The 22715-nt window shown below is 45.3% G+C and overlaps 1 protein-coding gene across 1 annotated transcript in view; it reads right to left on the bottom strand.

Moving 5' to 3' along the window:
* The window catches only part of LOC309555225 (ras-related and estrogen-regulated growth inhibitor-like protein), a 38563-nt gene extending 32475 nt beyond the window's left edge, over positions 1-6088 (bottom strand). Inside the window, exon 1 of the mRNA XM_082257115.1 lies at positions 5862-6088. Within this exon, the coding sequence (XP_082113241.1) occupies positions 5862-6009 (148 nt within the window). The 5' untranslated portion in view covers positions 6010-6088. The remainder of the gene's footprint in view (positions 1-5861) is intronic.
* Positions 6089-22715: the final 16627 nt, after the last annotated feature.

The raw sequence follows: 22715 nt of genomic DNA, 5'->3' as shown, positions 1-22715 counted from the left end.
ACGTCTCTAAAGAATTGCGCCACACCAAACTGCATGGTACTATAGTACCGTGCGGTTTGGTGGCCACAAATGCGCTTGATTTGCTAGAGGGGTTTGGAGTGCCATTAACAATTAAGGATACCTGCTCATCTAACAAGGGCAGCATGTTCCAGTGCAGTGTGGGAAATGTGCATGGAAACACTCCTTACCAGCAGTGCCATCTTAAAAGCATTAAAGGGCCCTGGACAATGCAGTGCACTGGGGCCCCACCTACACAATCACCCATAATAAATATGCATAATATGCATAAAAATGCAAATTATTGATAAGGCGATATTTATTGGTACAGCAGTGCCAGCCTAATGACAACTTACAAGTTCGGCGTCTGGGTCCGGTGACCACACAGACGGGAGTCAGACTCAGCTGTCCTGTGTGCGCCTGTTCCTGTGGAGGCAGAAAGACATTCCTGCAGTTGTGGGCTCCCCCTCCACGGCCCAAGTGGCCTGACAGCCACGCAGGCCGACAGGCGCTTGCCACCTGCTAAGTTCGCCGGCGGGATGCACACAGGAATCAAAACTAATGCTTGACTGGGGCTGAGTCGCTAGGCAGGTGGAGCCCCCCGGGCAACTGCCCAGCGTGCCCATTCAGTAAGATGGCCCTGTTTACCAGCACTGTGTTCTGATGTGAACCAGCCATAAGTGCATCTTCTACAAGAACAGAAAAACACTGTTGATCCTGCCCAAAATCCAGTGTCCTTGGGGCTTTCTGTGCTCTGAACTGAAATCCTAAACTGTTATCAGCTTTCCCATCTATCTTCTGTAACCTGCCAAACTACTTCTCTCTATGTAATGGGGAGGAGTGGAGGAGGGGGGAGTTTGTAGTCCAAAATCAGGAAAGCAGGGTGAGAGTGCTGTCAAGGGCCGGGACAAGGGATGGGCAGGAGGGACGGTTTTCCTGGGCGCAATGGTTTATTGTAGGGATTGGGGGTGCCTTGACCCTAACCCCAAGGTGCAGATTAGCATCCTTGCCCTGGGCGCTGGATGACCTTGTCCTGGCACTGATGCTGCCCCTCCATAGATATAGTCAGGTGAGTGAGTGTTAGATATAGTCAGGTGAGTGAGTGTTAGATATAGTCAGGTGAGTGACTGTTAGATATAGTCAGGTGAGTGACTGTTAGATATAGTCAGGTGAGTGACTGTTAGATATAGTCAGGTGAGTGACTGTTAGATATAGTCAGGTGAGTGACTGTTAGATATAGTCAGGTGAGTGACTGTTAGATATAGTCAGGTGAGTGACTGTTAGATATAGTCAGGTGAGTGAGTGTTAGATATAGTCAGGTGAGTGAGTGTTAGATATAGTCAGGTGAGTGACTGTTAGATATAGTCAGGTGAGTGACTGTTAGATATAGTCAGGTGAGTGAGTGTTAGATATAGTCAGGTGAGTGAGTGTTAGATATAGTCAGGTGAGTGAGTGTTAGATATAGTCAGGTGAGTGAGTGTTAAGATATAGTCAGGTGAGTGAGTGTTAGATATAGTCAGGTGAGTGACTGTTAGATATAGTCAGGTGAGTGAGTGTTAGATATAGTCAGGTGAGTGAGTGTTAGATATAGTCAGGTGAGTGACTGTTAGATATAGTCAGGTGAGTGAGTGTTAGATATAGTCAGGTGAGTGACTGTTAGATATAGTCAGGTGAGTGAGTGTTAGATATAGTCAGGTGAGTGACTGTTAGATATAGTCAGGTGAGTGACTGTTAGATATAGTCAGGTGAGTGAGTGTTAGATATAGTCAGGTGAGTGACTGTTAGATATAGTCAGGTGAGTGACTGTTAGATATAGTCAGGTGAGTGACTGTTAGATATAGTCAGGTGAGTGACTGTTAGATATAGTCAGGTGAGTGAGTGTTAGATATAGTCAGGTGAGTGACTGTTAGATATAGTCAGGTGAGTGACTGTTAGATATAGTCAGGTGAGTGACTGTTAGATCTACATAGTCAGGTGAGTGACTGTTAGATATAGTCAGGTGAGTGAGTGAGTGTTAAAAAAAAAAAAACAATCACGTGAGTGAGTGTTGTCACCACTAGATGCAAAAGAAAAAGCAACAAAAGCCTGGAAAAAGAAAACGAATGCAGCCAACCAGACTAAGCCCCTGTTTACACCGGCGCAGCTTTGAAATCGTGCTACTTCAGATTTCAAAGCCACCTATGAGTGCAATTTCTACATCTGATTTCACTGCGGCTTGTGACTTCATTTAACAGAAGTCTATGCAAGTCGCAGTAAAATCAGAAAAAAAGTACTGCAGGAACATTTTTCAAAGTCGTCGCAGCTATTTGATTGGGTCCATTACCAGCAGTGAGGAACGACTTGTCATGCGATTTGACACTGGTGTAAACGGGAGCTAAAGGACAGATAATATGGAATCTTTATAAAAAAAAAATTTTCTGGTGGCCACACAGCTTTCATATTTTTTTTAATCTGGTCGATGTGCGATTCGATCAAAACAAAACACAGATACACATGGTGGCAACAGAGATATGATGGATAACTTGTGATTGTATCTGCCAATTAACAATCAAATTCCACTTCCCAGTGTGTGGCACACAGTTTGTGTTGTTGATGATCAATTGTTTATTCCTATTAGGAAAGCTTGATCGGAAAATAAATTGATAATTTACCAAAGCGTGAAAAACCAGCATAAAGCAGATAATTATTGATCAGCAGCACTGAGATACTTTGTTCATGAATATGATTGTATTTTGGTCAATCAGAATACATAGTGAGTGGATTTAGAGACACGGTGGATAACTAATGAACATAACTTAGGATCAGATCTTAACCATCGATCAATTGAAATTCAGTTCCCCGTGTGCGGCACATCCATTGATCAGAAAATAAATTGATCATTTATCAAAGTGTATATGGCTACCATAAGTCGATTTGCCATGGTGGAAAATGACTGATCGTTTTGCACTGAGCTGATTTGGTCATAAATTTGATTGTATTTTGATCGCTCAGGTTATGAGGCTGCCTGAGATACGATCAATAATGTACGATCATAACTTATAGTTGTAGCTTTCAACTATTAAATTAAAATTTCCCCCGTATTTAGTATATTGCTATTGCTTTTGATTATTACTATTGGAAGAGATTGGCTGGAAAATATATTGATCATTTATCAAAGAATTTATGGGCACAATAGGGCAGAAAATTGATAATTTTGCATCGACCAGCAGAACTGAGATGCTTTGTTCATGAATATGACTCTATTTGGATCAATCAGATTATGAGATTACATGATGGAAACAGAAATGGGATTGCCAACTTCATAAATTATGAATATATCTTAACTATCGATCAAAATCCACTTCACCTGTGTGCTGAACATCGATCGATTATTCCTATCAGAAGCTCTTGACTACAAAAGAAAATAATTTATTTATTGAAGCCTGCATGGCTGTCATAGGGTATGGAACTATCAATTGTTTTGCATTGATCAGCACGGAGAAGCTTTGTTCATGAATACGATCGTATTTGGATTAAGCAGATTATGACATTACATGGTAAAAACAGGGAGAAGGTTGATAATTGAATATGCTTTCCTAACTATTTACTGTCTTCTACTCCCCCCCCCCCTCCCCCCCATGTATTCCACATCAAATGATTATTCCCATCAAAAGAGAGTGATTGGGAAAGAAATTGATCATTTATCAATTATAAACACCCCATAGTGTACATGGCCAGCACAGGGTGGGAAATTATTGATGATTTGTCTTTGATCGGCAGCACTGAGATACTCTTTTCCTGAATATGAGAACATTTTGATTGATCAGATTATGAGATTACTGGTGGAAACCAAAATGTGATCAACAACCTATGATCGTATCACATCAATCAAAATCCACTCCCTTGTGTATCTCAGATTGATAGCTTATTCCCAGTTCACACATATAGGATGCGGGAACCCTGCAAATCCACATTGCATTCAACTCGCAGGCAGTTCACACTGCCATATGCGAATCGCTGGGGGTGTCAATACAAAGTTAACTACACCCCCAGATCAGTTCATATATCGCAGTGCGAACTGTCAGTTTGGACATGAATCAGATCACAAAGGAGTGAACACCCAATGCGATCCGATTCTGGTGCAGACCCCAAAAAGGGTCCTGGGTGAGTTGTGTCTGAATCTGATGCAAATTCAGCCATACAATCTGTATGGCTGAATTAACATCGCACAGACATCGCATGTGATTTGAAGAGCAGTGCGCTCCGAACCACATGCAATGTCTATCATCGCATATATGTGAACCGGGACTTATTCCTACTGAGAGAGATCAATCAGAAAACAAATTGATCATTTATTAATTATAAACACCCCATAGTGTACATGGCCAGCACAGGGCGGGAAATTATTGATGATTTGTCTTTGATCGGCAGCACTGAGATACTTTTTTTTCCCTGAATATGATAACATTTTGATTGATCAGATTATGAGATTACTGGTGGAAACCAAGATGTGATCAACAACCTATGATCGTATCACATCAATCAAAATCCACTCCCCTGAGTGTCTCAGATCAATAGTTTATTCCTACTGAGAGAGATCAATCTGAAAAGAAAATCAATCATTTGTCAAAGTTCGTATGGCCATCATAAATCGAATGTTCCGGATGCAAAATTATTGATGGTTTTGCATTGATTGGCAACACAGATACTTTGTTCACAAATGCAATCATTTTTTTTAGTTGGTAAGAGTACATGATGGAAACAAGGATGTGATCAATAATGTTGAATGGAATCTTAATTATTGATCAAAATCGAATGATTATTTCTATAGGGAGAGATTGTTTAGGAAAGAAATACAATTGTTTCTGTAAAGCGCTGTGCAAACTGCTGCCGCTATATAAATCCTACATAATAATAATAATATTTACATAAAAATGTAGAATTATAAATATTTATAACTAATATTATTATACATATATATATATCTCTATATATATATATGTATAGAGATATATATATGTGTACACATATACACACACATAATAATATTATTTACATAAAAATGTAGAATCATAAATATTTATTACTATTATTACTACACACAAAAATAATAATAATAATAATAATAAATATTTATAATTCTACATTTTTATGTAAATAATATTATTATTGTGTGTGTATATATATATATATATATATATATATAGTAATAATATTAAAAATAATTATTATTTATAATTCTACATCTACATTTTTATGTAAATAATAATAATAAAAATAATATTTATATAACAATGTAGAATTATAAATATGTATTATTAATATTATTATTACACACACACGCATATATATATATATATATATATATATATATATACACACACATATAATAATAATATTATTTACATACAAATGTAAAATCATAAATATTTATTATTATTATTATTATTATTATTATTACTACACACAATAATAATAATAATAAATATTTATAATTCTACATTTTTATGTAAATAATATTATTATTATGTGTGTGTGTATATATATATATATATATATATATATATATATATATATATATATATGTGTAGTAATAATATTAATAATAATTATTATTATTTATAATTCTACATCTACATTTGTATGTAAATATTAATAATAAAATAATATTTATATAACAATGTAGAATTATAAATATGCAGTATTATTAAATATTATTACACACACATATACATACATAATAATAATATTAATAATAACTGAAGTGTGTTTGGCCACCATTAGATACATTGTAAGTTTTGCAGGAAGTATCAGCCAATGACATTGTTGCATACAGAAGATCTCTGGGAGGACAAGGACTGTAGGTTCCCCCTGGCATCACTCACCTGACTTGCCCACTCCGTCTGCCCCCAGCACCAGGATATTGGCTTCCATCTTCAGGGCGGTAGGTCCGGTCATCTCTGGGTGGGTGAGGGTAGGTTGGTGTTCGGGGCTCAGGCTGACAGATCTCCGTAGAGGGATTTTTAGAACCATTTGCAGTCCCCTCTCCGCTCTCCCCCGGCAGGACCGGTCCCGATCTCCTCTCCGCTCTCCTCCGACTGTCCCCAGCACCGGAGCCCAGCGCAGGCATTTCAATGGAGCGTACCACTCCGCGCCGCCCTACAGGGGGGGACCACCAAAGAAAGAGCAGGGATTGAAGAACCCTGGTGTGCCTCCAGTGCGACATTCCAGTAGTTTTAACTAAATTAAACTAGAAGAGAAGAGGCGAGTCGGTTATCTTGGTTGTAGGGGATTAATATTAGTGGATCCGGTTTGGTACATTCCATGGGACTGTACAGAGGGGGGGGGGGGGGGTGAGAGGAGATGTCAGTTTTGGATAAGGTTATATCAGGGTGGGGGGATCAGATCTTCTTCTAGTCTTGTATGTGTGTATATCCCCGCTCAGGAATAATAATTTAACAGGTAGGTATTTAAATATTTGCTGCTGATTACAAAGTTGTAAGCCTCACAAAAGGGTCAATACGGTATCAGCGATGCGCTGCTTAATTCTAGGAATAATTTCAATATATCAGTACTCAAACAGTATAACCTAAAGTGCAATACATGACAATCATATAATCAATTCATAAAAAAAAAATAAAAAAATGATATCTATCTATCTATCTATCTATCTATCTATATAAATCAACCAAGTTTATAAAGTGATAGTGCTTAAATTCATAAATAAATAGTCCTTCCGTGTTTTCAAAGTGCCGATACTTGATACATACAGTATCTCACAAAAGTGAGTACACCCCTCACATTTTTGTATTTATGTTATTATATCTATTCATGTGACAACACCAGTGGCGGCTGGTGCATTGGGGACCCTATCCATGCGTCTAGCCCAGAGCCGGACTGGGAATAAAATTCAGCCCTGGAAAAAATTTCATACCAGCCCATAGCATTATTTTACCGGCCCAACAGCATAACGCCATTATTATCTTCTTCATAAAAGGGAAAACCATGCATTTTAAAGCAAGTTTGAAGAGTGTATTAAATATCGATAAGACATATATGAAAGCATATAGGGCTTTACATATAAAAGAGCAAATTCTAGTTAAAAGTGGTAAAAGTGCGGACATGGTACAGGAGATGTCAGAGGTTGTGCAGACATGGTACAGGAGATGTCAGAGGCTGTGCGGACATGGTACAGGAGATGTCATAGGATGTGGGGACATGGTACAGGAGATGTCATAGGATGTGTGGACATGGTACAGGAGATGTCAGAGGCTGTGCAGACATGGTACAGGAGATGTCAGAGGTTGTGCAGACATGGTACAGGAGATGTCAGAGGCTGTGCGGACATGGTACAGGAGATGTCATAGGATGTGTGGACATGGTACAGGAGATGTCAGAGGCTGTGCTGACATGGTACAGGAGATGTCAGAGGCTGTGCGGACATGGTACAGGAGATGTCAGAGGCTGTGCGGACATGGTACAGGAGATGTCATAGGATGTGTGGACATGGTACAGGAGATGTCAGAGGCTGTGCTGACATGGTACAGGAGATGTCAGAGGCTGTGCGGACATGGTACAGGAGATGTCAGAGGCTGTGCGGATATGGTACAGGAGATATCAGAGGCTGTGCGGACATGGTACAGGAGATGTCAGAGGCTGTGCGGACATGGTACAGGAGATGTCATAGGATGTGTGGACATGGTACAGGAGATGTCAGAGGCTGTGCTGACATGGTACAGGAGATGTCAGAGGCTGTGCAGACATGGTACAGGAGATGTCAGAGGCTGTGCGGACATGGTACAGGAGATGTCATAGGATGTGTGGACATGGTACAGGAGATGTCAGAGGCTGTGCTGACATGGTACAGGAGATGTCAGAGGCTGTGCGGACATGGTACAGGAGATGTCAGAGGCTGTGCGGATATGGTACAGGAGATATCAGAGGCTGTGCGGACATGGTACAGGAGATGTCAGAGGCTGTGCGGACATGGTACAGGAGATGTCATAGGATGTGTGGACATGGTACAGGAGATGTCAGAGGCTGTGCAGACATGGTACAGGAGATGTCAGAGGCTGTGCTGACATGGTACAGGAGATGTCAGAGGCTGTGCAGACATGGTACAGGAGATGTCAGGGGCTGTGGACATGGTACAGGAGATGTCAGAGGCTGTGCAGACATGGTACAGGAGATGTCAGGGGCTGTGGACATGGTACAGGAGATGTCAGAGGCTGTGCGGACATGGTACAGGAGATGTCAGAGGCTGTGCAGACATGGTACAAGAGATGTCAGAGGCTGTGCGGACATGGTACAGGAGATATCAGAGGCTGTGCGGACATGGTACAGGAGATGTCAGAGGCTGTGCGGACATGGTACAGGAGATGTCAGAGGCTGTGCGGATATGGTACAGGAGATATCAGAGGCTGTGCGGACATGGTACAGGAGATGTCAGAGGCTGTGCGGACATGGTACAGGAGATGTCATAGGATGTGTGGACATGGTACAGGAGATGTCAGAGGCTGTGCGGACATGGTACAGGAGATGTCAGAGGCTGTGCAGACATGGTACAGGAGATGTCAGAGGCTGTGCTGACATGGTACAGGAGATGTCAGAGGCTGTGCAGACATGGTACAGGAGATGTCAGGGGCTGTGGACATGGTACAGGAGATGTCAGAGGCTGTGCAGACATGGTACAGGAGATGTCAGGGGCTGTGGACATGGTACAGGAGATGTCAGAGGCTGTGCGGACATGGTACAGGAGATGTCAGAGGCTGTGCAGACATGGTACAAGAGATGTCAGAGGCTGTGCGGACATGGTACAGGAGATATCAGAGGCTGTGCGGACATGGTACAGGAGATGTCAGAGGCTGTGCGGACATGGTACAGGAGATGTCAGAGGCTGTGCGGATATGGTACAGGAGATATCAGAGGCTGTGCGGACATGGTACAGGAGATGTCAGAGGCTGTGCGGACATGGTACAGGAGATGTCATAGGATGTGTGGACATGGTACAGGAGATGTCAGAGGCTGTGCGGACATGGTACAGGAGATGTCAGAGGCTGTGCAGACATGGTACAGGAGATGTCAGCGGCTGTGCTGACATGGTACAGGAGATATCAGAGGCTGTGCGGACATGGTACAGGAGATGTCAGAGGCTGTGTGGACATGGTACAGGAGATGTCAGAGGCTGTGCGGATATGGTACAGGAGATATCAGAGGCTGTGCGGACATGGTACAGGAGATGTCAGAGGCTGTGCGGACATGGTACAGGAGATGTCAGAGGCTGTGCGGACATGGTACAGGAGATATCAGAGGCTGTGCGGACATGGTACAGGAGATGTCAGAGGCTGTGCGGACATGGTAAAGGAGATGTCAGAGGCTGTACGGATATGGTACAGGAGATGTCAGAGGCTGTGCGGACATGGTACAGGAGATGTCAGAGGCTGTGCGGACATGGTACAGGAGATGTCATAGGATGTGTGGACATGGTACAGGAGATGTCAGAGGCTGTGCGGACATGGTACAGGAGAGGTCAGAGGCTGTGCGGACATGGTACAGGAGATGTCAGAGGCTGTGCGGACATGGTACAGGAGATGTCAGAGGCTGTGCATACATGGTACAGGAGATGTCAGAGGCTGTGCGGACATGGTACAGGAGATGTCAGATTAGGGGCCCTAATACAATGCTGATCCCCCCTCCCCTAATACAATGCTAAGCCCGCTCCCCCTAATTGTATTAGGGGGAGGGGGTAGGTTAGCATTGAAGTACTAGTAGGGGCCCTAAAATATGCTGCCCCCCAAATGCAAGAGGTCCAGATCCCCCAGGCCCCAGCCCATTTACTCTTGCCTGGCTCAGCTGGCTGTCTCAGGCTCTGCTCCGCTCCGTCTCCGCTCCTTCAGTCACTGTCACTCTCAGTCAGGCTGCTGCTGCTGGCGTCTGTGTGCTATGGGAGGGATAGGCGCCGTGACCCCCCCCCCCCCCCCCCGTGACCGTCCTGCAGAGTTACTTGCAGTCAGATGAATGATCCATTCCACCGCCGCACACTCACACAGCTGCTCCCGCCGCCCGGATGTGACGTCATGCCGCTCATAGTGGCTGAAGTAGGAAAGATCCGTCACTGGAGCGCAGCGGGGGCCAGGCCTGGGCTGCAGCGGCCATCACAGCGCGGTCAAATCCTTAAAGCATCCGCATCTTACAGCGGCCGCATCTTAAAGCGGCCCCACGACCGGCGGCCCACCGGGAAATTTCCCGGTATCCCGCTAGGCCAGTCCAGGCCTGGTCCGGCCCCCTAATCTACATGCAGGGCGCCGGACGCATGGAGTTCAATGGGGTTTTTTTTTTGTTTTGTTTTTTAGCATGTGTTTAGAGCCAGAGGCTCTAATAGGCTAAAAAAAAGGGGTGGGCTCTGTGCCCCGAGCCCACCCAGCTGTGTGACAATAGCAAATGAAAATTCGCTATTGTCACACGGATCCTCCTCCTGGCCAATAAGGAAACGGGCCTGAGACCCATTTCCCGATTGGCCGAAAGGAGAAGCCATGCCATTGTCCACGGAGGAGACGCAGAAGACTGAGGACGAAGAAGCCAAAGCTGCGGCCGCCGTCGCCGTTTGCTGCTGCTGCCTGCCCTGCCTCCCTCCACATAACCAGGCAGGGTGAGTGAGCCAGTGACCGGTGGGGTGGGTATTGGTGTGCGGCCTGGTGTGGTCCGGGGGGGGGGGGGGGGTGGTATGGTGCGGTCCGACTACCACCCCCCCCCCCCCCCGGCTCATGGAGCACCAGCCGCCACTGGACAACACTGAAGAGATGATACTTTGCTACAATGTAAAGTAGTGAGTGTACAGCTTGTAAAACAGGGTAAATTTGCTGTCCCCTCAAAATAACTCAACGCACAGCCATTAATGTCTAAACCGCTGGCAACAAAAGTGAGTACACCCCTAATGAAAATGTCCAAAATGGGCCCAAAGCGTCAATATTTTGTGTGGCCACCATTATTTTCCAGCACTGTCTTAACCCTCTTGGGCATGGAGTTCACCAGAGCTTCCCAGGTTGCCACTGGAGTCCTCTTCCACTCCTCCATGATGACATCACGGAGCTGGTGGATGTTAGAGACCTTGCGCTCCTCCACCTTCCGTTTGAGGATGACCCAGAGATAGGGTTTAGGTCTGGAGACATGCTTGGCCAATCCATCACCTTTACCCTCAGCTACTATAGCAAGGCAGCGGTTGTCTTGGAGGTGTGTTTGGGGTCGTGCATGGGTAGGCGGGGCGTACTTTAACTTTTAAAAAAAGTAAAGAAAAGGAAAAAAAAAGAGTAATGCCCTATTCCTGCAGAAGAAGGGAGGAGGGGTGGAGAGGCGAGATCGTCTTTGGGAGTCTAAAGGACCGCTTTAACTATCGATCAAAATCCAATTCCTCTGTGTGCGTTATATTGTATGAGTTGTCAACTATAGATTGATTATTTTTAAAGGAAGAGATTGATCAGAAAAATAAATCAATCATTTATTAAAGCGAGTATGGCCACCATAAATTATCCATCATATCTTATAATCCAATCTGTTGTAATACGATCCAATAAATGATTGATTAGGCTCAGTCCTGCCAATCGAGGCCAAATTTTCCACCCTGGCAGGTCTTCTTATGATGCCCTTACATGCTTCAATAAATGACCAATTTCTTTTCTGATCAATCTCTCCCAATAGGAATAATCAATATGCACCACACGAGGAAGTGTAATTTGATCAATAGTTAAAAGTATGGCCAAAGATTTTTTGGTCATACTTCTCTTGAGGATCACAGTAGGGCCAGATCTTGCCTTTCTGATGTGGGGGTGCAATAAAAATGGCAAGGGGCAGATGATGGAAGGTCATTAGGACAGTGTTAAGGGGGTCAGGAGAACAGTGAATAGGGGCCAGTAGGGTAGTGTATAGGGGGTCAGTAGGACAGTGCATAGGGGGTCAGTAGGACAGTGTATAGGGGTTAGTAGGGCAGTGTATAGGGGGTTAATGGGACAGTGTATAGGGGGTTAATGGGACAGTGTATAGGAGTTTCAGTGGGGCAGAGGACAAGGTCAGCAGATGGAAGAATAGGTGTTAGTAGTGCAGAGGGCAGGGGTCAGTACAGCAGAGGACAAGGAGTCAGTAGGGCAGAGGACAGGGGTCAGTTGGGCACAGAACAAGAGTCGACAGGGCAGTGGACAGGGATCAGTAGGGTGGAGGACAGGGGTCTGTAAGGCGGAGGACAAGGAGTCAGGTGGGCAGGGGTCAGCAGGGCAAAGGACAGGGTCAGTAGTGTGCAGAACAAGAAGTCAGCAGAGTGGAGGACAGGGGTCAGCAAAGTGGAGGGCAAGGAGTCATTAGGGCAGAAGACAAACAGTCAGTAGGGTGGAGGACAGAGGTCAGCAGGTCAGTGGACCAGGGTCAACAGGGTGGAGGACAGGGGTTAGTAGGGAGGAAGACAAGGAGTCAGGTGAGCAGGGGTAAGCAAAGCAGAGGACAGGGGTCAGCAGGCTGGACGACAGGGGTCAGCAGGCTGGAGGACAGGGGTCAGCAGGGAGGAGGACACAGAGTCAATAGGGTAGTGGGCAGGGGTTGGCAGGGCAGTGGACAGGGGTCAGCAGGGTGGAGGACAGGGGCCAGCAGGGCAGAAAACAGGGGCCAGCAGGGCAGAAAACAGGGGCCAGCAGGGCAGAAGACAAGGAATCAGTAGGGTAGTTGCAGGGGTTGGCAGGGCAGTGGACAGTGTCAGCAGGGAGGAGGACAAGGAGTCAGTAGGGTAGTGACCCGGGGATGGCAGGGCAAATGGACAGGGGTCGGCAGGAAAGTGGACAGGGGTCAGCAGGGAAGAGGACAGAGGTCAGCAGGGTGGAGGACAAGGGTCAGCAGGGCGGAGGACAAAGGTCAGCTGGGAGGAAGACAGGGAGTCAGTAGGGTAGTGGGAAGGGGTTGGCAGGGCACTAGACAGGGGTCAGCAGGGCGCGGGACAGGGGTCAGCAGGGTGGAGGACAGGGGTTAGTAGTAGGAAGACAAGGAGTCAGTTAGGCAGGGATAAGCAAAGCAGAGGACAGGGGTTGGCAGGGAAGAGGACAAGGAGTCAGTAGGATAGTGGGCAGGGGTTGGCAGGGCAGTGGACAGGGGTCAGCAGGGTGGAGGACAGGGGTCAGCAGGGTGGAGAACACGGAGTTAGTAGGGTAGTGGGCAGGGCTTGGCAGGGCAGTGGACAGGGGTCAGCAGGGGGGAGGACAAAGGTCAGCTGGGAGGAGGACAAGGAGTCAGTAGGGTAGTGGGAAGGGGTTGGCAGGGCAGTGGACAGGGGTCAGCAGGGCGGGGGACAGGGGTCAGCATGGTGGAGGACAGGGGTTAGTAGTAGGAAAACAAGGAGTCAGGTAGACAGGGGTAAGCAAGGCAGAGGACAGGGGTCGGCAGGGAAGAGGACAAGGAGTCAGCAGGATATAGGGCAGGGGTGGGCAGGGGTGGGCAGGGCAGTGGACAGGGGTCAGCAGGGTGGAGGACAGGGGTCAGCAGGACGGAGAACAGGGGTCAGCTGGGAGGAAGACAAAGAGTCAGGAGGGTAGTGGGCAGGGGTTGGCAGGGCAGTGGAAAGGAGTCAGCAGGGTGGAGGACAGGGGTCAGCAGTGAGGAGGACAAGGAGTCAGTAGGGTAGTGGGCAGGGGTTGGCAGGGCAGTGGACAGGAGTCAGCAGCGTGGAGGACAGGGGTTAGTGGAGCCGAGTATAGGGGTCAGCAGGGAAGTCACTAGATCCACAAAAACCAGGTGAAGCCCTCCACAAATCTAGAAAGCTCCTCATGCATTACCACCATCATTATTTTTGAGGAAGAGAGTGAGTTTCCCAAAATGTGTCAGTTTCCGACCAGATGGTCTAATGATGGGACAATTTGTCCAAGGCTGAAGCATCTATGGTACATGTCTGCTGTTTTTTTTATGTTTGTGAGTATCCCCTTGGCTGTGGGGTTTTAATAAATTGTTTAGTGGTAATGCATGATGAGCTTGCACCCTCTTGTGTGTGTTTTTTCAGCGAGCAGAGGACAAGGGCACCCAGCAGAGCTCCTCCTTCCCACACAGCGATCAGTTGAGATCGAATTCTCTTGCAGACACAGCCCCTCCTAGATCTGGCTATGGGTAACAGGAGTGCACTTACTTATGCTCACCTGTGACCCAGATCAGCCGAGAGTGAGCTGAAGGTGAATATTTAGATTTTTTTTTCAAATCCCACACTTCTCCTTTACGATATTATTGTATCTTGTATTTGTAAATTATCAATCGATAACCCACTGAATCGAATACACCGTACACAGGTGAAGTGGATTTTGATCGATTGTTAAAGTGGAACTTTATCAATTATTTTAACGCCTCCTCCTCCCCCCTCCCCCTTGCACATTAGAAGAAACTGGCCAGATGTGGCCTAGGCACCAAAATTGTGTTTGTTTCCCTGTTTCTGCGCGCACACTCCTGCGACGTGCACAGCATCTCATAAACTACCTTCTGTGATGTGTGACGTACCATACCAGGAGTCAGGTATGAGATGCTGCACATGCAGACACACCAGGAAACTGACATGTGTGCGCATGCGCTGGGATCTAGCGCATGCACTGGGATCTAGCGCATGCACTGGGATCTAGCGCATGCACTGGGATCTAGCGCATGCACTGGGATCTAGCGCATGTGCATACACACCGCCGGCACCAATGCCAGGTCCCATCACAGCTGGTGTCGGGTGGAGGGGCACGCATGCCCTAAACCCGAAAGCAGGCAACAACGTATGACTACGTCGCTTTGCATTGCAGGCGGGCAGTCCGCAAGCAGTTAACTTTGACAAGTTATGATTTTTCTCGGTTGGAAGCAAATTCAATGATTAGAAATTAATTTGTTCCCATTAGATTCAACAAAAAATTTCCATCCTTGTCCATCATTTTTTTTTTTTGCATGCTTTGCTAGAAAATGATTGTTAAATCCTCTACTTTAACTCGTAGAGAATCGAAGGAGCGTTCTGAAAACAACAATTTTTGAATAAATTTCTACAAGTGTAAGGCCAGCTTTACTTCCAGTATCTAAAATGCCTTCCATAACCTCCAATATAGAATAGCAGCAGCAATATCCTGAATTTAGAGCCCACGCTGCCCTCCTTTTTCTGATGATAAAAAGGATCTCCTAAGAAATCTGATGGTTCCAGCACAAACATCACAAACATTTATGAGCAGAGAGGGAGCTGCGGGATATAAGCCTGTTACTGATCTCACCACCACGGCTTCCCCATCATCTAAGAGACGGTCTCTTTGTGAATGTCAGGCTCTGACCTCTTTTTATGGTTTTCTTGGTTGATAAAGAATAAAAATTGAATAAAAAATACTGGCATACTATATTAATCAGGTTGTATCTCATTGTAGATACGTACATATATACACTTCGCATCCATGGGTATCCACAGAACCTTTTTTGGGGGGGCATCATTTTAAGGTCATCCATGCTCCGCCCCTTTTCATTATTGTACTGAAGGTGACATCAGTGACTCGTGAATATTTATTATTAAAAGGGAAATGGCAGAATTTATTTTTAAAGCATTTGTTATTTTAAAAAAAAGTATTGATCCTGTTCCCTTAAAGCATGTTATAGGGCACAGTGCTTGTGCTGTGAAATTTGGCCCCTTCTATCACCTAAAATACCTGGCTGATCCTGCCTGGCTATGTCCTCCCCTCTGTAAACTGACCACGGTAACCCATGGTGGCTGAGCCCTGACACTGTGGTCAGTTTACGTGCCATCGTCATCCGCAGCTCTCTTGTCCTCCTCTGTCCTCTCTTCCCCCTCCTTTCCTGCCTGTCTGCTCCTATGTCAGTGCTCCCCCTTCCCTCCTGCTGCTGCAGTTTCATATCCTGTCTACAGTCTGTTTAATTATCCTGTGTGCCCGTGTGTCTGTGTTGTTTAAAAATAAGCCATTCTTTACCAGCTTTCAGAGCGCTGATCGCCACTCACATGACCCCCTGCCTCTCCCCTTCTCCTCCCTCCTTACTGACGTCAGTGGGGAATCCTCAGCCCTGCCCGCTGCAGGCAGCTGTTAGACGGGGAGAGGAGAGAGCCAGCAGATCACGTGAGCGGCGATCGGCGCTCTAAAAACCGGTAAAGAGCGGCTTATTTTTTTAAAACACAGACATAGGAGCACAGAATTAATAAACAGACCAGACAGAATGGTATAAAGCGGCCTAACAAAAACTTTAAAGGGGAAGTTGAGATTCCGGGGGGGGGGGCACTTGCCCCCCCTTGTGGACACTCATGTTCGCATCGGCTCCTGATGAGTGAACATATTCACAAAGCGCGAAGAGTTGTTTTGGATGCAACGTTTCAACTATCATGTGTTTATCACCAGATTACTTTTTATGTTCAATATTTTTAATGAGTATCAAGTAACTAATAGTAACAAACGTTCAGTAACATCTGGTAGTGTCAATACAAGATCACACTGCTTACATAACTGCAATATAATACATTAACAGGTAGTATAAACATGGGGGAAGAAGACCTTTTGTGTGATGTCCCGAGGCCGGCTCCACTTAGAGTGATATAGCAAGCCCCCTACTAGTCTCTCAATTTGGCTAGAGGGACTTGACTGGTAGAAGCGAAGTGGAGAGGCCTATTAGTCAATAGTCACCTGCATCTCCTTCAGGAAGTTGCCATTCTCATGGTGACACTGGTATTGTGATACAGCTAGTGCCTAAATGCAAAACCAGATCAACTGCGGAACAATAGGGAGGGAAGGGGGGATGCACAGTAAGTCCGGAGATAGGTTTGTAGGCGGATGTAGAATGAATATTAGGTGTCGAGAACAAGATGTGCGCATCAATAATACATCAGGGGTTCAGATTAATAGAGTAGGAGAGCCAGGGGGTCCACGCAGAAAGAAATTCACTGTATTTGTCGTTTTTGTTAGCATAGAGTCATTCCATAGAGCATATGTGATTCAATCACCAGATTACTTTTATGGAATATTATTTTTAATCATTATTTATCCATGGTTTTATGTTGCTGCTAGACTAGAGAGACACTGAGGTCATCTTTGATATCAGTATGTGCAATCATGGTATGTTATGAATAAATATGAGGACATTTATGTATTAATTATATGTTATCTACTAGCAATCATTTGTCAATATTGATACAGTAAAACCTTGGTTTGAGAGTAACTTGGTTTGAGAGCGCTTTGCAAGACAAGCACATTTTTAAATTAAATTTTGACTTGATATACAAGTAGTGTCATGTATAAAAAAGAAGAGAGGAGCCTCTAAAGTGTAGCAATATGGTTACATTTAATGAAGGTTCAATATTTACCAACTCACATGGTTGATGATTAAAACAGGCACATCTAAGTATGCAGGCATCTGGGGTAAAGCTGTCCACATAGACCATCTTCATCATCCCTTCCCCGCTGCACTCCATGAGTGATTCAAAGCCTCACTTTCAGATCACTCTGCTGCAGGCTATTCTTCCCGGTCAGGATTGCAGACTGACAGTGGTGAGAGTCGGTGGTTCAGAAGATGGTCTATGTGGACAGCTTTACCCCGGATGCCTGCATACTTAGATGTGCCTATTTTAATTATCAACCATGTGAGTTGCTAAATGTTGAACCTTCATTAAATGTAACCATATTACTACACTTAGAGGCACCTCTCATCTCTCTTATATTCTGTAGCTCTGCTAGATTTTGCTTCTAATCCCCTTGGGAAGGCTGCATATTGCGGATGGACATTTTATGGTTACACAACCTATCACATTGCTATAATCTTTGTAAATAGACTATAAACTGAAGGACTTGTGGAACGAATCATCCGAGTTTCCATTATTTCTTATGGGGAAATTTGCTTTGATATAAGAGTGCTTTGGGTTACAAGCATGTTTCCAGAACGAATTATGCTCGCAATCCAAGGTTTTACTGTATTACTATGTTATAATGTACGTGTATATTGATAAATTAAATGTGATGCTTTATATTTTTATTGTGATATGATCTTATGTGTACATATAATTATTATCTATGTGAGTTTATTAATTTATCTAACTCTTTTGGATTGCACCCGCTGGTTTCATTTAAAGTCCCAATTTCCCCTTGTTTTTATTCAATTGCCCTAGGGATGGAGGTACATGACCCTACCTTGTCATTTCCTCATTTAACCACTTAAGATATACTGCGGCAGGCTGGCCCTCCTGCGTGAACTGATGTAGGTATATGTTGGTCGCACACCTGCAGCTAGGGGGCGAGTGCGCTGCCCCCACTAGGCCAATGCACGGGGCAGGCGGCTCCGATTGCCACTTGACATCCGCGATCGTTCCCCGCTGAGAGAGAAGAACGGTCAGATGTTGTAAACACAGCCGACCGTCCTGCTCTCTGGAATGATCATAGAGCGCCTGTGATCCTTCTATATAGGATCACATGTCTCTATGGTCATTTCACAAGCCACGCCCCCCCCCCAACAGTTAGAATCACTCCCCTAGGCTCACAATTACCCATTGATCACCCACAGGGTTAACCCCTTCCCTGCCAGTGTCATTATTACAGTAGCAGTGCATATTTTTAGTACTGATTACTGCAGTAATGTCACTGGTACTTTTACCAACGTTCGGGGACACAATAATCCCTTTTATAAGTGAATGAATAATAAATGAATGAATGAAAAGGATTTACTTGCAGCTTATTTTGTAGTCAGGATGATGCGATTCATAATACCAGAGGAAGAACTTCGGTAAAACAAAGCAAAGACTTTCCAAACACACCGAACCATCTATGAAGGTCAAACAAAAATACATTCCATGTGCGCCTTTCCCATCAGAGTCCCCTTTAAATCAGGGTCCAAATCAGAGACCCCCCCTTACATCAGGGTCCCCATCAGAGTCCCATTTACATCAGGAATCCCCATCAGAATCTCTCCTTACTTCAGGGTCCCCATCAGAGTCCCTCTGGCATCAGGGTCCCCATCAAACTCCCTCTTATATCAGAGTCCTTCCTTATATAAGGGTCCCCATCAGTGTCCCTCTTACATCAGAGTCAATATCAGATTTCCCCTTACATCAGGGTCCCTATTAGAGTCCCTCTTACATCAGAGTTCCCATCAGAGTCCCCCATGCATCAGAGTTACAATCAGAATCCCTCCTTACTTTAGGATCCCCATCGGACTCCCTCTTACATCAGAGTCCTTCCTTATCAGAGTCCTCTCACATCAGAGTCAACATCAGAGTTCCCCTTACATCAGGGTCCCCATCAGAGTCCACATTTGAGTATTTCCTTACATCATAGTCCACATCACAATCCCTCCTTACATTAAGATATCAAAGTCCATCTTACATTAGGGTCCCAATCAGAATCTTCCTTACATGAAAATTCTCATCAGAATGCCCCCCTCACACCAGGGTCCTCCTTTTATCATAGTCCACATCAGACTCCTAGCTTACATCAGGGTCCCCATCGGAGTCCCTCTTACTAGTACAGAAGGCAGGCTCTGTGAAATGTGTGACACAGCAGTGCCCACTCACAGGCAGTGCCATCTTAAGAGCATTAAAGGGCCCTGGGCAATGCAGTGCCCTGGGGCCCTGCCTACACAATCACCCATGGGTATAAAAATGCAAATTACCGATAAGACGATATTTATTGGTACAGCAGTGCCAGGCTAATGACAGCTTCCAAGTTCGGCGGCTGGGTCCGGTGCACACACACACAGACGGGAGTCAGATTCAACTGTCCTGTGTGTGCCTGTTCCCATGGAGGAGGACAGGCATTCCTGCATTTGTGGGCTCCGCCTCCACGGCCCAAGTGGCCTGACAGCAGCGGAGGTCCAACAGGTGCTTGCCACCTGCTAAGTTCAGCGGCGGGATGCACACGGGAATCAGGACTAATGCTTGGCTGGGGTTGGGTCACTGGGCCTCCCAGCCAAGTGGGGCCCCCGGGCAACTGCCCAGCGTGCCCATTCGTTAAGATGGTCCTGCTCACAGGACATAGTCACAGAATTCCAGGAAGTAAATGTGTGGGGATCTTCATGAAGTAAGTTTACAAACTTCAGGATTATTCAGATTAGTAGGAGTGGGCTAGAAATCATTGAAATATAACGTGGAAATGAATGTGGGATTTTACATTTTGACCAGATAGGTGTAGGGGTATGGCGGCACAAGACTTGTTGTCAAGCACTTCGATAAAAAAAAATGGATTGCACTTCTTCAGATGTATCTGTACTGCAGCGGACATGCACTTGTAATGTTGTTCAGCATTTTTCCAAGGTCATTGTGCAGAAGCATCTCAACCATGATCCACATTGCAAATGCAGGCTCTTAGCTTGTCATGCATGTTATATGTATTTCCATTGACAGTAATACAGGATAATGAGCAGATGGAATGTGACTGAACAGTGCAGACTGTATCTGGAAAAATGAAACACAATTTCAAGTATAATGAATGCTGCTAACAATGCTGGTGCATATTATCTCTACACGTGACACTAAACTCTACTAAAAATAAAAAACTCCATTTGAGTATGTATTTTAAACATCCAGCTAGTGCTTTCAGCCTCCGCCAAATCCCAACATATGAACTTTGGAATGAGGGACACTGGAAGAGGGACAAGACCTGCGGCGCGCTTAGCGTGCTGTGGTAAAATGTGGGCATGGCCAACCGCTTAGCAGTGGGTGGGGCTTAAGGGATGTGGTTAACCACTTAAGCCCCGGAGGATTTGGCTGCTCAAAGATCAGGCCCTATTTTGCGATTCGGCACTGCGTGACTTTAGCGGACAATTGCGCGGTAAATTTCCGTTAAACTAAAATGAAATTTGACGTCCTTTTTTTCCCCCACAAACAGAGCTTTCTTTTGGTAGTATTTGATCACCTGTGTGATTTTTTTTTGCGCTATAAACAAAAAAAGAGCGACATTTTTGAAAAAATAACAATATTTTTCACATTTTTTATATGAAATTCTCAAAAAAAAAAAAAAGTAAAAATCTAAATTTTCTAACATTTTAGGCCAATGTTTTCTGCTACATATTTTTGGTAAAGAAAAATTGCAATAAGTGTATTTTGATTGGTTTGTGCAAATGTTATCGCGTTTACTAACTACGGGAAAGATTTATGTCATTTTTTTTTTTTTTTAACTAGTAATGGCGGCGATCTGCGATTTTGTTTTTTGCGGGACTGCGACATTGCGGCGGACAGATCGGACCCCTAACTGACATTTTTGACACTTCGGGGTACCAGTGACATTACTACAGCAATGCTATACATATGCACTGTTACTGTAAAAATGACACTGGCAGGGAAGGGGTTAACTTTACTTGTGATCAAGGGGTTAAGTGTGTCCCTAGGGGCATGCGTCTAAGTGTGTGAGGCGTGGCTTGTGAAGTAATCACAGAGACATACGATCCTACATAACAGGATCGCATAGCCTCTGTGATTACTTTAGTGAGAATGACAGACGGCTGTGTTTACATCAGCCTTCTGTCTTTCTCCCTCTCCTGCGGACATCGGAGCCACCGGTCACACGCGCTGGCTCCCCATGGAACAAGCGGGCGCACGCTCACCCCCTACAGGCTCGTGGGCGAGCGACGTAGTACTACGTCACCTTTCCCAGGAGCGGCTGACTGCCGCAGTAAATAGTCGTCCGGCGGTCGGCAAGTGGTTAAACAAAACCCATTCTTCCTTGTACCCAAAAATATGCTTTGATTGCTTTGTCTGAGCCTACCTTATCCACTGAAGATCCGCCCACCGTACAAATACTGCGGCATGGCGGCCCTTAAGCGCAAAATCACGTACATGTATGTGATTTTTCTGTAAGGCTCTTGGGGGTGCGCGCACGCCGCCGAAACCGCACTCCCACTGTGGTTAGACACAGCAGGAGCCAGTCTGTAGGATCAGTGGCTTCGACCGCCGCCAGCCTCCCGTGATTTTCATGGAGACTGACAGGACAGCCGTCTGTCCAGGGCTTTTTTCTCAGAGAATAGGTGAAGGAACTCCCCCCTTCTGTGTCCCCCCTTGTTTCCAACCCCCCACCCTCCCTCCTCTGAGCACCGTCCCTTGGTTCCACCCCCTACCCACCTCCCAGTACTTCCCCAAGTATCATTTCGTGGTGCTAAATAATTTGTATGGGATTTGTTCTTGTCTAATAACAAGAAAAGCAGTAAAATAGATCCACTGGAGCCAGCAACAATAGACTACCCCTGCAGCAATGGACCTCACCCCAGCAAAAATAGACCCCCTTCAGCAACAACAGACCTCACCCAGCAACAATAGACCCCAGTAATAAAAACGTAAAGGAAAACGTCATCTATGACGAAATGACGTTAGGTCACGGTGTGCTGACGTCATTTCCGGTAGCGTCCGAGTGCGGATGTGCAGAGCCGTCCAGCCGGCGGCTGATACAACATTTTCTTTACATCTTTTATATGTGAGTGCGATTCTTTTATTTATTAAATTTCTTGTATGTTTTTACACTATGGCAGCCTTCTTCTTTTTTATTCTGTGCTATTGAGGCCCCATTCACTGTGCATCAGAGGCGATCTTATCATCCATCCAGTATCCTATATCATCTGTGGGGATCTCAGTGTCTATTTACCTCAGGACATCAATGCTTTAACAAGTTCTTCATCTGGTAAGAGGCTTGGAGGTGTCATTGTACCTGAGTGCTATTTGTCCATATAAGCAAGTTTTATATCCAATCTGGTAAGGGGCTGACCTTTTGGTGGTGGATTACTCTTCGGTAAAGAATACC

Source organism: Pelophylax lessonae, assembly GCF_965119305.1.
Source record: "Pelophylax lessonae genome assembly, chromosome: 4".
In the NCBI taxonomy this organism is placed as follows: Eukaryota; Metazoa; Chordata; class Amphibia; order Anura; family Ranidae; genus Pelophylax; species Pelophylax lessonae.
Note: the sequence above shows the minus strand (reverse complement) of the source record. Positions and strands in the feature narration are given on the sequence as shown.